Source organism: Epinephelus fuscoguttatus, linkage group LG22 (assembly GCF_011397635.1).
Source record: "Epinephelus fuscoguttatus linkage group LG22, E.fuscoguttatus.final_Chr_v1".
Lineage (NCBI taxonomy): Eukaryota > Metazoa > Chordata > Actinopteri > Perciformes > Serranidae > Epinephelus > Epinephelus fuscoguttatus.
In genome coordinates this window covers 4,583,051-4,597,281 of record NC_064773.1, presented here as the reverse complement: position 1 = coordinate 4,597,281, position 14,231 = coordinate 4,583,051, and the positions used below count along the sequence as shown (strand labels likewise).

The 14,231-nt window shown below is 40.6% G+C and overlaps 1 protein-coding gene across 4 annotated transcripts in view; it reads right to left on the bottom strand.

The window, feature by feature from the left end:
- abcc9 (ATP-binding cassette, sub-family C (CFTR/MRP), member 9) overlaps positions 1-14,231 on the bottom strand; it is a 107,474-nt gene that overhangs the window by 51,028 nt on the left and 42,215 nt on the right. For 3 of the 4 annotated variants that reach the window (XR_007448452.1, XM_049567216.1, XM_049567215.1), the window contains 2 exons: positions 9,341-9,413; positions 6,778-6,883 (listed from right to left, as the gene is read on the bottom strand). Coding sequence is in view for 3 of the 4 variants with exons in the window: in XM_049567216.1 (XP_049423173.1) it covers positions 6,778-6,883; positions 9,341-9,413 (179 nt within the window). In the remaining variant the exon portion in view is untranslated. Of the gene's footprint in view, positions 1-825; positions 865-6,777; positions 6,884-9,340; positions 9,414-14,231 lie in introns of all 4 variants that reach the window. The other variant, XM_049567217.1, reaches the window with a different exon arrangement.

Here is a 14,231-nt window from a genome sequence, read left to right as displayed (position 1 = left end):
TCTGAATTGTCAAGGTTTGGACATAGGACCTCTAAGGATGTCCCATGGTTTCTGGCACCAGGGTGTTGGCAGCAAATTCTTTGATTCTTTTGGGTTGTGTGGTCAAAGCCAAGTCCAATCCACAACAGGGCCTCTGAACTGTCGAGGTTTGGACATAGGATCTCTAGGAATGTCCTGTGGTTTCTGGCACAAGGGTGTTGGCAGCGGATTCTTTGAATCCTTTGGGTCGTGTCATCAAAGTGACAAGTCAAAGCCAGGTCCAATCCGCAACGAGGCCTTTGAACTGTCAAGGTATGGACGTAGGACCTCTAGCAGTGTCCTTTGGTCTGGCACCAGCTGATTCCTTGAGTCCTTTGGGTTGCGTGGTGAGGTACATCAACATAAATGCAAGGACCAAAGGTTTCCCAGCAGAACATTGTATTGTCAGTGGTTTTAATGACATACTGTAGCCATCTAAGTTGTCATCACTTAATGGCTCATAACTTATGTAACGTTCCGGGTGTATTCCTGACTATAAAGATGTGGTTGGGTGACTGTTTATGCCTGAACTAACAGAGGGTGCTGCTACAGCAAATGGTATAAATGGTACAAATGGCAAATGCTTAATACTTTTAGTTCAACAGTAGTTGTAAAGAACCACAGGCGAATGTGATGTCAGTGTCTGACCCTTTGCATCTGTAGAATAAATATAGATTACAGGTGATTTAAGCTGCTTAGACTTGATATAACTCATGGTAAATTAGACAAATGGCTAAAACGTAAATGTGAATGTTTACAGTTGTTGTAAATGATTAATTCAGACAGAAGGGACCAGAGAGAAAGTACCTTATGTTCCCCTCGTGGACCGTCTCATAATCAGGCAGCCTGATATGGCAAGAAGGCAGGAGGTAAAGAGAAAGAAACCACACACACAGATACACACACACCCATTCACCCAAACATCCATCCATATACATGCAGTCAGAAGTACAAAGGCACAGATGTGAAAACAACACACGGACACACTGCAAAGGTTAGTTTGCAGCCCTGGAGGATACAGATTCTCTTATACAGATGTGCGCCTGTAATTTACAGGTATTATGACCTAAGATTTATAAGCATGGAACAGAGATGTCTGATGTAGAGGTACAAACTTCCTTTAAGTATAGAGAGGCTTCCAGAATTCAAGGAGTAAAACTTCCACTGCCATAATACTATTTGGCTGCATTAGCTAATATTTTCATGAAAATAGGCAAATACTTATCATTTTCATTGCTCTAACCTCTAAAACACACAGCAAGACTGTATGACCAGGACCGCTGACATTTTCTGACACAGCAGCAATCTTAAAGCTCGGGGAGGCAGATTTATTTCAGCATCACTGGGCAAAAATCACATTTGTAATTTAAGCAGACTGAGAAAAAAACTAGAATCCTGCTCCTCCTCTTGGCTCTGTTTGGAGGCTTTAGAAAATCTAGCCATGACGGGAGACTTTTGTCAATTACAGGTCATTTCAGAGAGACAGCGTTTCTACTGGCTGTTCTACAAATGCACATGTGCGTGCTTATCCCTTCAGATGGTGAAAGCCTGATTCAATGGCGGAGAATACTGCAGATAAAGTTGCTATTCCAGCATTGCCAACGACTGCCTACACTGAATAGCAACCCAAAAAAGAGAGATAGGCTCTACTTTATTGTCAGACTCCATCTAAAAGAGAGTCTGACAATGAACAAAAACAGAATTACCACTTGCAGTTGTATGCCTCTGCGAACCCATCAAGTTGCAGTTTACATCCATGTCGTAAAAACATGGATGCTTTACACACATCCTCTCCTTGGTACCACAGAAGATCTGATTCATTAGCGCAGTTTCAACGTGGGCACCCAAGATTCAGTTGATCCTGAGCTGTGATGTTGAATAACGGCCAGGAAAGGGTTTTATACGAAACATTATGATGTCACAGTGAACCTGACCTTTTGGATATGAAATGTCATCACGTCATCGTTTTATCCTTTCTGTGCAATTTTGTAGTCTCGCGGTTTTGCCCAAAATATGTTTTGTGAGGTCACAGTGAACTTGACCTTTGATTGCCAAATTAATGATGGTATAATGGTAGTGAATACCAATTCAGTTGAGTCCAAGTGGATGTTTGTGCCAAATTTATGGAAATTCCCTCAAGACCTTGTGTGATATTGCGTTCACGAACTGAGGCGCACACAAAGTCACACTGACCTTGACGTTTGACTGCCAAATTCTAATCAGTTCATCGTTGAGCAAAAGTGGAAGTTTGTGCCGAATTTGAAGACATTTTCTCAAGGTGTTATTGAGATACTGCGTTCAAAAGAATGCGACTGACGGACAGCCAGAAAACATAATGCCTCCAGTCATGACTATCGCCGGCACAGGGGCATAAAAATCATAGATCACATCATTTATTTACGTTTAATCAAAATTTATAATTAAAAATGAATTCTTTGCTTTGAGTGATGTCCTTGAAAATAAAAAAGTACAATGATTGAAAATGCAATTGAAAGTCCTTGACGGTTGGACAACCCAAAAACATAGTGCCTCCAGCAGACGTTGCGCTAGACTTTTTCGTCGTTGGTCATTTTGACTGACAGGGTCATAAAAATCCGGTCATAATCTATTTTTACCGTTCACTTTAATTTTCGTTTTTAAATGATAATAAAGATATTCAAAGACATATAAATATAAAGTGTGCATTAATAAGGACATGAACGAAAAGATGAAGAGAGATCCACACACCCGTGCCATTAGGCTTCGCCCTGGACACACCGGACGGCACTAACGCGTCACTAACGCGTCCGGTGTGTCCAGGGTGCTATGTAGTTATGCCTGTAGGCTCGGTGACACAAAATTAAAATTGTAATGAAGTGATTATGGTATTGAAAAATGTGTTCGGTTATGCACTGTTGTGTTATTTTAAATTATAAACACGGTATTTTCTCCTCACGTTCCACAGTGCGTGCTGTTATTTTATTTTGAAAATTGACCGGATTCTCTTGTCTTTTCTGTGTCCGACTTCCTGTTTGGTACGATCCGCTCGATCCAGCTTGACAGAAGCGCTCAGGGCTCCCGTGAAAAATAGACCAGACGCCGAACTGAAGCGCTACCTCTGCGGGCGCTCCGCTCTGCTCAGCGGCCTGTGTGGACAGTCAGATAGGTCAACATGGGCGCTGACTGATAACTGCCTCCGCTGCTGGGCGGTTCCACCGGTTCCACGTCCGGTGTGTCCAGGGCGTTATATCAACAATGCTACAAGAAGCAGATGAATGACTTTTTCTCTGCAGTGTTATAACAGCAGCCACTTAAACCACTGACTGTGCACTCCGCCGCCAAGTGGGCAGGCATGGTAATTGCAACCGGTCACAATGACCGACGGCCTTCAGATTTTCCGGTCATTGTTGTCAAAAAACGGTCAATGACCGAGAATATCCAGTTAACGCGACCCCTGGCCTCCAGCTACAGCTATTGTCAGCATGTAGGCAGAATAAAACACGTCAGTATCGACTAAGTGTTTCAGAGATCTAGAGAAAATGTTGCTAATAGTTAACCTTTCTGCTAACCATAGCCAAAGGCTCATAGCTGTGGCTGAGGCCCACATAATTCTCATAGAATTGCAGCAATATATCAGCATCAGGATCAAAATCACAATTGAGATAACTGAAATGAATGACTAGGACTTGCGCAGGTTACTGTATGAACGGTGTGCATTTGCCTGCGCTCGCCTGGTGGGAGGGGCTTAGGACAAAGAAGGGGGAGCTGGAGGAGGGTGTATTTTCAAATTCTGGCATTTCTTTTCTTTATCTGTCATTATCCAGGAAACTGCCTCCCCTAGTTTTAATGGACTACTTGTGTCTTGCTTTTGCTGACTTAGGCCCTGTGTCCACATAGCGCCTTTTTCTGAGTGCCAGAAGAAGGCCAGCGTCTTTTTTCAATTGTTCCCAATGAGGAGAGAGCGTCTGCGGCCGCCTAGGAAAAAGGCGCTGCGCCCAGTGTCTTTTTTCCGGCCACTCCTCCTTTTTTGTGTGGCCGCTCCGAGCGTTTTGAGTTGAAAATGTCTGAACTTTTCAGAGGGGCGCTGGTGTCGTCACCGGCACTTTTTCCAGGCAACCAATCATATTGCAGAACTCGTCACCCTGGTAACCAGAAAAAATGGAGGAGAAGCTGGCGCTGGCCGTGTCCGTCTATCCGGAGTTGTATGACATGTCACACAGACATTACCATAACAGAGACTATATATATATATATATATATACATATATAGTTAAATTAATTATTTTTCCAGCAATAGGCCTAGGCTATATAAATTGAGAGATTTTACAGCAACACACATGTAATCAATTCTAACCCATACAGTGGTGGCAAAGTTACTAAGTACATTAACACAAATCCTACTAATAAAACATGATGAGGACTTCACCAGCTGTAGCATTAAAAGATTAACACAGTATATTTATCATACGGAAGACGAGAACGGCCATGTATTTTTTTTGTGTGTGTGTGCACTGTTATCTCGTGATAACGACTTATTATTTCGTTATATCGCCGGGGTGATTATTTCCTTATTCGTTGCCTCAAGGAGGGACAGCCCTGCAGGCAGGGAGAGAGCAGCTCGCGAGGGCAGCTCTCTCCCTGCCAGCTGAGGGACTGTTTACGCTTTTACGTACGGGTTGGTGGTAAAGTGGCGCACATGGCTCATGCTACGGACGGACGGACAGATGGACAGACAGACAGACAGCCACGTATCTAAAACAGGTAATACATCTGGCTACATCTTCCCCACATCAAAGATCCGTGATCACCTACACCCGCGTGCGTAAAAGTGCACACAATTCTGTGTCCTCTCACCGCGGATGCTGTGATTTGATGGCCTGGTACTCGTTGTAGCCCACTCTTATAAGACCCAATAATAATAATAATAATAATAATAATAATAATAAGCTACTGTGGACCTATATGCCATGCCTTTTAATTAAATTACCAGAGGAGTTCGCTGAAAAGCAGCTAATGTCAGCCTGAATTACTCGCGTGCGTCCCCGGTGAGAAACGGCGTGCCCGGCGGCTAACCTAAAATAGGCCTGGAACTGGTCTCCATCTAACCGCAGCTCTTGGACGAGGCGATGGTACTCACCGTATTGATGCCTCCAGCGGTTAGTGTCATGCACCCACATCCTCCTTGCTCTACATGTACGTCTGTCAGATTGAGCAGTGACAGCAGGGACATCACTATTAAGCTCATCCAAACATAATATGAGTGCAAGCATCTTCCGGTTGGTGCTCATCGTGAAAGAAATGTCAAACTATAGATAAAAAACAAAGAGGCGATGCTGCAAAACTGCGTGGCTACAGGAATTGTCAAGATATTGTTGTCACAGAAACGAAAACCCTCGTGAGTGTTTTTTTTTGGGGGGGCGCACAGACGCTTCATCCCAGCGCTCCGCAGCGCCCTTCCAGCACCTTTCTGCCAGAAAAGGCGCTATGTGGACACAGGCCCTTATGGTACTCACTGAATCAGGGAACCTATAATTTTTTTAGTCATCAAAACTGGCAGCAGAAGTTATCTTAGATGCTTATTTTTTTTATCACAAGAGGTCTGATGTTTTATTAGCATAAAAAGTCCTTCCAATATGCATTCACCAAATAACCCTGACTAAAAAAACAGGGTAAAAAGGTACTGAAGAGGAAGATCTACGAAGGGAAAAAGGGCTGTTGGCTTGTTATAGTCCAGCTCAGTAATATAGATATTTACTGTATAACACAGTGATGGCGGCATTCATGTTATACTGCTCACTGCTGTCCATCTGACCTTCACTGTGAGAATAATGTCATCTCTTCTCACTATCACTGAGCCAACATTGATTTAATGGCTCTTACAATCTGTCGTGGTGTGCCGTTGTGTGAGACTGCAGCTAATCTGACTGTTGCCATGGAAACAGACAAAAAAATAATAATGCTGATAACGACACTGACGTGATAATTTCATAATAAACGGCTCATCTACTGAACAGCAGTTCAGCATTCAGCTGAGAACATATTCCTTTAAAATGTGGTGAAATGTGACGATGACTGAGTTTCATATTATATGCAAGAAAAGTGAATAGATTCAATAGTCCAAACAGTCTCTTAATCTTATTATTACCATCAGAGCGGTAAATCAAATCATACTGAAAACTGTTCTCAGACACTCGATGCTAATGGACAGAGTCTTTCCCTCTGTCAGCAAACAACAAGGTAATATAAGTAATATCACAGCAAATTATCCAAGCAATAACTTCGAAATATAAAACAAGAACTGTGTGTAATCAGATGTTTGATGAGTGTAATAAAGTGTACCTTGCAAACACCAAAACAATACATTAATTACATATAAAATAAAAAGTCTCTGTATGTTATTGTGCTGTAAAAGTCACTGTGGTCTATAGACAATGACCTGTAGACACTGTGGTAGTAACATTGGAAAGAAAAACAAAGTACAGAATTGATGAAGTGGCACAAAATGTAGAAAGTTATGAAAATATCCTTCCATAGACAAACAGCTAATGACTTACAGGATCTTCTTTTTTCCATCACACTGTCGGAAACGGGCTACCACAGAACTTTAAACATACACTTTAAGTATCTGCACCATTTTCCATCCCCTAATCTTGAGTGGAAACTATGTCAGCTTAAAGTAAAGATATAACTTCTGGTTTGGGTCCTAAATAACACCAGAGAAAACTCTGTGCACATGACATGAGATACTGTGCTCCACAAAGTGGTGTCGTGTTGTCTTACTTGCTCCAGTAGACTCTTCCATCGATGGTCTGCATCTCGCCCAGCATGGCCAGCAGCAGGGAGGATTTCCCACAACCCACCTGGCCTACAATCATCGTCAGCTGACCTGAACAGATCGAAGAGGTTTAGAATGTTATTGTGGATGTTGTCCTGCTATAATATAACAAACAACTATGTGGATATAATACAATTTATGACTTTTGGCTTGGGATCCCATGTGAGGTCACGTAATGACCATTAATATACATCTTAATTTATTTAAAATCTAACTGTAATATGTCAACACTGTGTGCATGCTTGTAAAAGCAGAATGCACGACATCACACACACACTGGGGCCATGAGAATTTTGTGACCTAAAAGTGGAGTCAAAGGTCAGAAAAGGTCGAGGAACCCTACAACAGACTGATACTCTACAACAACACAACACTTACTGATCTCTCTGTTAAAGATTAAAGTTTAAGAGTTATGGAAAGTCTTTAACTTCACACACACACACACACACACACACACACACACACGAGAAGCTCAAACAGAGTCCTGATGTTGGTTCTTAAAAACCAAACACACACATACAAATCCTTGCAATTCAATCTCTTCAGTGACCTCACTCATTCCTTATCCCCTAAATTTAACCCCCAGCACTGCATGCTTAGAGTGATAGATCAGATTATTTGAAGTGGGGTTGTATGACATATTTATCCAGAGTTAGTGTATCAGGCTATATGCAGGAATCCTTAGGTTAATTTCAATTTCAATCTTAATTCTAGGGTTGCAAGAAACTACCTTTTCGCCATAATTTTTGTTATTAACTTTTTTTTTTCGCTCAGGAAAATAAACTTTTCTTTGGCTAAAGTAGTCCTAACTGAATTAATGTTTTAGTCAGTGGAGTCTGGTGGCTTTAAACAGAGCGATATGTCTGATGGCGAGGTAAAGCAGTACAAATATTCTTAGTATAGCGTAAACTTAAACTGATACTGATTTTTTTACATGGCTAAAATATGTTTTGCTGCTGCCCACATCCACAGTGGCGCCATCTACTGTCAGTAATACACTGACTGTGTACAAGTACCTCATACAACCACACTTTAAAAAATCCAAGCTATCCCTTTAGCGTCAACTCTAAACGTAACTCTACTCCAGGTCTAACTTAAGTTGTGAGACTAAAATAGTTCCTTGAAGACATGAGGAACAGCCAATACGTCCTCACTCTGAAAAGTCCTCGTTATGAAAGACTCGACTTGATTTACACAGAGATACAGGAACAGGAACACGCTACAGGTTCTCTGAATAACACCACACCAGAACTTGGCAGGAAAACAAATCCTGTTTGTCGTAGTAGTAGAGTGACTGGGATCGCAAACGGGTCACTTCCCAGGAGAAGACGCAAGTGTGTGTGTGTGAGCGAGTGTGTGATACACTACACGTCCATCTGTTGGCAGCGTCCTCAATGTGACCTGACCTCCTGAGACCTGGTATTTCAGTGACATCGCTGCAGCGTTACAGTAACACTTACAGCAGGTCTGTGTGTTTCATTCACATTTTAACAGAGTTCCTGCAGCATCAATTTCACCACTTAATCCACTGAGCAGAAACTAAATTTAGAAACTCTAAAGTGATTTATAACCTATAAAACTAGTTGAGAACACGGCCACTCTTAACAAATTCATAGACAGGCGGCGGTCTTTTTGGGCAACCCCAGAAGAGAACAGCTGTTGGAGCTTCTTAAATTACAACACTTGGTCGTGATTATGTTTACTGCATTAATCAAGCTATTGACATCAGGGTTTCCCACACATTCATTTAAGTGTGGTGGCTCTCCACAACAACATCTACCACTGTGCACTGATTTTTTATTTTAGGAGATGCAGAAATCATGCCCTTTGAACTTGGACCACCAAATTCTAAATAATTCATCGTTGAGTCCAAGTGGATGTTTGAGAAGAAACTCCCTCAAGGTGTTCTTGAGATATGTTCACAAGAACAGAATAGATGGACAACCTGAAGTAATAATGCCTCCAGCCACAACTATCAACGTCGCGGAGGCATAAGAAACATAGATCACATTTTCATATTTAATTTACGTTAAATGAAATTCATATTTGAAAATGAATCATTCACTTTGAGTGAAGTCCTTAAACAAAAAGAAAAAATTCAAAGCTTAAAAATTCAATTGAAATTTTATGTTGTAATGTCAGTATGAATCCTGTAGTAAGACTTTGTTGGAACTAACTTGATTTAGAAAAATGAAATATAAAGATGTTTATTACAATAAAATGCCTTCGTACTTTTTTTTTTTTTAAACACAATTTTATTACGATCAATTATTTCCATTTTCAGAATGTACTTTTCCTACAAATACATACGCTTATTGTTCATTTTTTGTAGACATAAGGACCTTACTTGCATTTATTTTTTATCAAATTCACTGAATCTGTTGGCAACTTTATTGGACTATGTGATATTACTAAATCTTTAAAATATATATAATCAATTCCTGATGAATCAGTGAATCTAAGCTTGGCTGTACGTAACTTATTGTGTGGTGAAATGATCAGTCCTACCTGTGGGGATGCGGATGTTGATGTCTGACAGCGTGGACAGGTTGCTTCCCCACGTGAAGAATCCATTGCTCACCTGAACAAAAACAAAGAGAGAGATGAAGAGAGATTCAATGCAAAAAAAAAAAAAACATAAAAAATTTATCATAAGTAATGTCATGGATTATTTTATTCTCTGCAGTGAATGTCTCACTCACTATGAAACACATGACTACGTGCTGTTTTCCTGTTATGTGTGGACCCCCCACAGTAAAGCTCATGACCCATTTTATGTCCTGACTTTGAGTTCACTAGTGTGAAAGCTGCTGTGTTAACTGTATTACACAACGGGGAACACATACTGTGCTCATGGTATGTGGGACTGATGACAGACGTCATCCTGTGACCCATTTTTCAGGTTCTGGAGAGTTCATCTGAATGTTGGCTGAGAAATAAAAACACAATTACACAAGACGGACAGGTGCTGCAGTCGGTCTGAGGACTCCCACCAAAGCCCTGATTCATGCTCACTGCTGTATTCATAACAGGGCAAATAGTATAATTATACCAGAATAAAATATCCTAAAGCCAAATAAAGTCAAGTCCAAAGGCCTCACAAACTTTACAGGATACAACAACCTTTAGCTTTAGACCCGAGAGTCAGTGCCAGTGCCAAATACTTTCTGCTGTTCATGCTGTCTTACTTGGACATCTAATCCAGCCACTGTCAAAGATCAACTCAACACATGCTTTCAGACATAAAACAAAAATACTCTGCTTTATTATTTATTTTTTTTATTTCTGATCTGTTTTCCACAAAAAAACAATTCATTTTCAAAGATTCTCCTCCTAAGCACATTTTTTTGAGTGGAGGAGATCTTTAATGTCGTTGGTTACTTCAAATGTGCGCTGTATCCAGGGATGGGAATTGAGAGCCAGTTCCAAGTTGAGAACTGGTTCCAGATTGTCCACTCATTGCAATCATACATCTCCAAGCTTATCAGTTCCAGCATTTTTTTCTGTCAGTTGGGCATTGCAAAGCAATGACATCACACTTGTCAATGCTGCTGGAAACCAGCAACAAGGAGGAGTCATGGCAGAGAGGAAGAAACAGTCGGAAGGTTTTATTTCACAACAAAGATGACAGCAGTGCTGCAGTTTGTAATGTCTGTAAATTACTGCTTCAAGTCAAGGTGGAAACAAAAGCAATATGCTAAAAAATCTTTCCACACAACATGGGTTTAAATTCCAGGGATGCCATGTGGTTGACAAGTGTAGCACCACACAGGCAGGCTGAGCAGACTTCTTCTTTGACTAAGAGAACCTCAGTGAAAACGAATGCAATACAAATACTTTCTTATTATTTATTTTAGATAATGACAGACTGCTGATGTAGCTTGTGTAGGCCTCCTTTTTTCCACAAAGAAACTTGATCTGGAATCAATAAGGGAATCCATTAAAAAACAGACCGATAAGACAAATCGCTAATGACATTGGTGTCAATAAAATCCTGCAAATTCCCACGACTAGCTGTGGGAAAGGTCTGTGTGGTTACTTTTAAAGGCATAAGCATGTGATAGAAAACACTGGATTTCAAACCTCTGTGAAAACCTTGAACCAGTGCTTGATTTCTCCAAGTATGACGGTGCATCCAAACTGCTGTCAAATAAATTTTAAAAAGCTCACATTAAGGAAGGAATGAATCTACTCAGCACGTTTCACAGCCAAAAGCACGTAAACAAATCCAAACTTTGATTACTGACCATCTACATCATATTAGATATTTGTTCCAATGTTTTTTAATACATCATGCTAAAAGTAAATATTTTGTCTCAAACATAGAAAATATGTCTTGGGATTTTCCAGTGGTATGTCATTTCCTCACTAAAAAAAAGTAAGCAACGACAAAAAAATTGAGATCTTAAGTCTCAACTGTTTGTAAAAGTAAAAGTTGTGTCTTATTTTTGGTGAGTTTCTAGATGACTCGACTAAATTCCAGCTCCACCTAAAATGAACAAGATATATAGTGGACAATCTTCATGAGTCTTTCACTGCATTAAACGTCACAGAGAAAGAGATCTCTGTCCAGCAGCAGAGCAAGACGTAACATGCGTTCAAATCTAATCCCTGTCCAGTGATCTATCACCCTGCTTCCTGCCACCGCTCTGTTTACATTCCTCCCATCTGTTGCATTTATTTGTTTATCTTATGTTTATTTTATCTGACAATCACCCCCCCCAGGCCTTTCCTCCGCTGTTCCTTTCTCCCCACGACACGGATCCCAAAAGACATCTGAGAGATAAAAACATCTTACTTGGTAAGCAGATATTCAATTAGCGTGTAAAAAGTGTTTCAGTTTGTGTTCAGTGGTTTAGACATTTGGGGTGGGAGGTGATATATCAGTATGTCATCAGATATCTTGGGTAAACGTCAATGTAGAACGTCAATGTAGAAGTTCCCCAGCACCATACTTAAATTAACTGATACACAAACATGTCAGAAATCACAGACTGGTGTCATGGCTACTGAGAAAAGCATTTAAGTCTGTCAAAAGTGAGATAAGGCACAAAAAGGGAGCGCAAGATCAGATACTATCATAAAAAATGACAGGGGAGGAAGGGAGAGCGGAAGTGGAGAGATTTGTAAAATGGGGAATGAAACATGAAAATAAGTTATTCAAAACAGAAAGTAAGAAACTACAGGAAGTGGTACTTTTAATACCAGATAGGAAGATAAACTGGCATCAGTTTCACATATGAAATCACCACAAAATGAAAACAAGTCTCATCCTATTCCTCTGTGGATTTATGGTTTGGAAAATAGAATACTGCTACAGTTAAAGGGGAACAGCACCCATTTAAATCATGAGTGTTTATGTGAGTGTTTATAACCAAGGACATCTCATTCATTACACTTTTTTCCAATTGGGATTCATTCATTCATTTTCCATAACCGCTTGTCCTGTTAGGGGTCACAGGGTGCTGGAGCCTATCCCAGCTGACACTGGGTGAGAGGCAGGGTTCACCCTGGACAGGTCACCAGACTATCACAGGGCTGACACATAGAGACAGACAACCATTCACACTCACATTCACACCTACGGACAATTTAGAGTCACCAGTTAACCTGCATGTCTTTGGACTGTGGGAGGAAGCTGGAGTACCTGGAGGAAACCCATGCTGACACTCCGCACAGAAGGGCTCCCCAGCCCGGGTTTCGGACCGGAAACCCTCTTGCTGTGAGGTGACAATGCTAACCGCTGCAGCACCATGCTGCCCGGCAGGTGATGAACTGACTCTTGCTGAATACGCCCGATCTCGTCTGATCTCAGAAGCTAAGCCTTGGAATACCCGGTGGTGTAAACTCACTCATGGCTATACCACCCTGAATTTGGGATGTCACAAATCAGCTTCTGACATATAAATAATGTTCCCAATTAAGTTTTTGTGGGAAAGTTTTTCCTTATCTGAACAGATGATCTGCGGACAGAGGGTGTCACATAATAGACAGATTGTGAAGCCCATTTTGTGACGTAAAAGGCAAATTTGTTAATTGCGATATCGGGCTACATAAATAAAACTGACTGGTGTAGCAGAGCTTGAGCAGGCTGCATAGAGCTCTGACTCCAGTCCCATCAAACACCTTTGGGATGAACTGGAACTGGTAGAAAACCAGCAGATTAGCAGCTGTTACAGCAGCGTATTAATACACATGATTCTGGAACTACATTTGTAAGTGTATATTTGAGTGTCCACATACTTTTGTCCCACGTAACGTGTGAGAAAAGTGATTTATTTTAATTCAATACTTAAACTGATGAGCTGATAAATCCTACACTAACAAAGACCGTGTTCAGGATGGAAAACCCTGATCTCTCTCCTTCTAATTAACGGACCACCGTCTGGTCGGTAGCGTCACTCCGCAGGGATGAGACAGGAAGAGCAGCCTTCACAGAGGGGCTGAGAAAATTTTGGACACGTTCACAAGGCCCTTTAAGGGGCAACGAATTCTCGTGTGAATCCTACACTTCCTGAGAGTCCACACAAACACACATGTACACACACGCACGTCACATGTATGAATGCACGCACCCACAAATGACCCATGGATGTACAAACAGTCCAGATATGAAACAGCTGTTTATGGAGTTAAATAAATGATGGTATTAAGGGAGCAGCTCCTACGTGTTTATGTATGTGTGAGTGATAATGACCTCATAGGAATGAATGATGCAAGACGTGGTTCTGTAATAAATACAGAAATGTCAGTAGGATGAATGATGTGTACTGTCTAGGGATGTCCCGATCTGATTTTTTTGCATCCGATCCGATACAGAGTCATTTATTTTGAAGCCGAGTCCGATACCGAGTCCAATCCGATACTTTGCAAAGCATTAAGAAAGGAAAAAAACAAGAATGCATCCAAGTTGTCCCATAAGGTTTGTTTTTATTAATAATAAAATTATTATTATTATTATTATTATCATTAAAATATATAGTATAATAATATATATTATTATTAAAATTTATAGTATCCAGAAAGCTTATCGGTGGTTCAGCAGCACAAAATGTAAACCAAGTCAATATCTTCTTGTCTTCAATAAACAAAATAGGCCTATATCTTTTTTAGCAGTTTGACACATGAAACAAATATTTTTCTTTTACTCAGTCAAACCCCACAACAAAACCATAACACCCATAAAACAGGTCCTTTAACACCAAAATTAAATTGTTTTTACCTGGTTTCTGTAGAACAAAAGAATTATACTCAATTTTCAAAAATACAAATACAACAGTAATCAGTTTCAAGAAAGTATTTTCCACCAAAGAAAAGAAATGTTCCGCTCCGTTCAGTCAGTTCAATCCAGTTCAAACAAAAACCTCCACTCCGGGATTTCCAAATAACACACAGATCA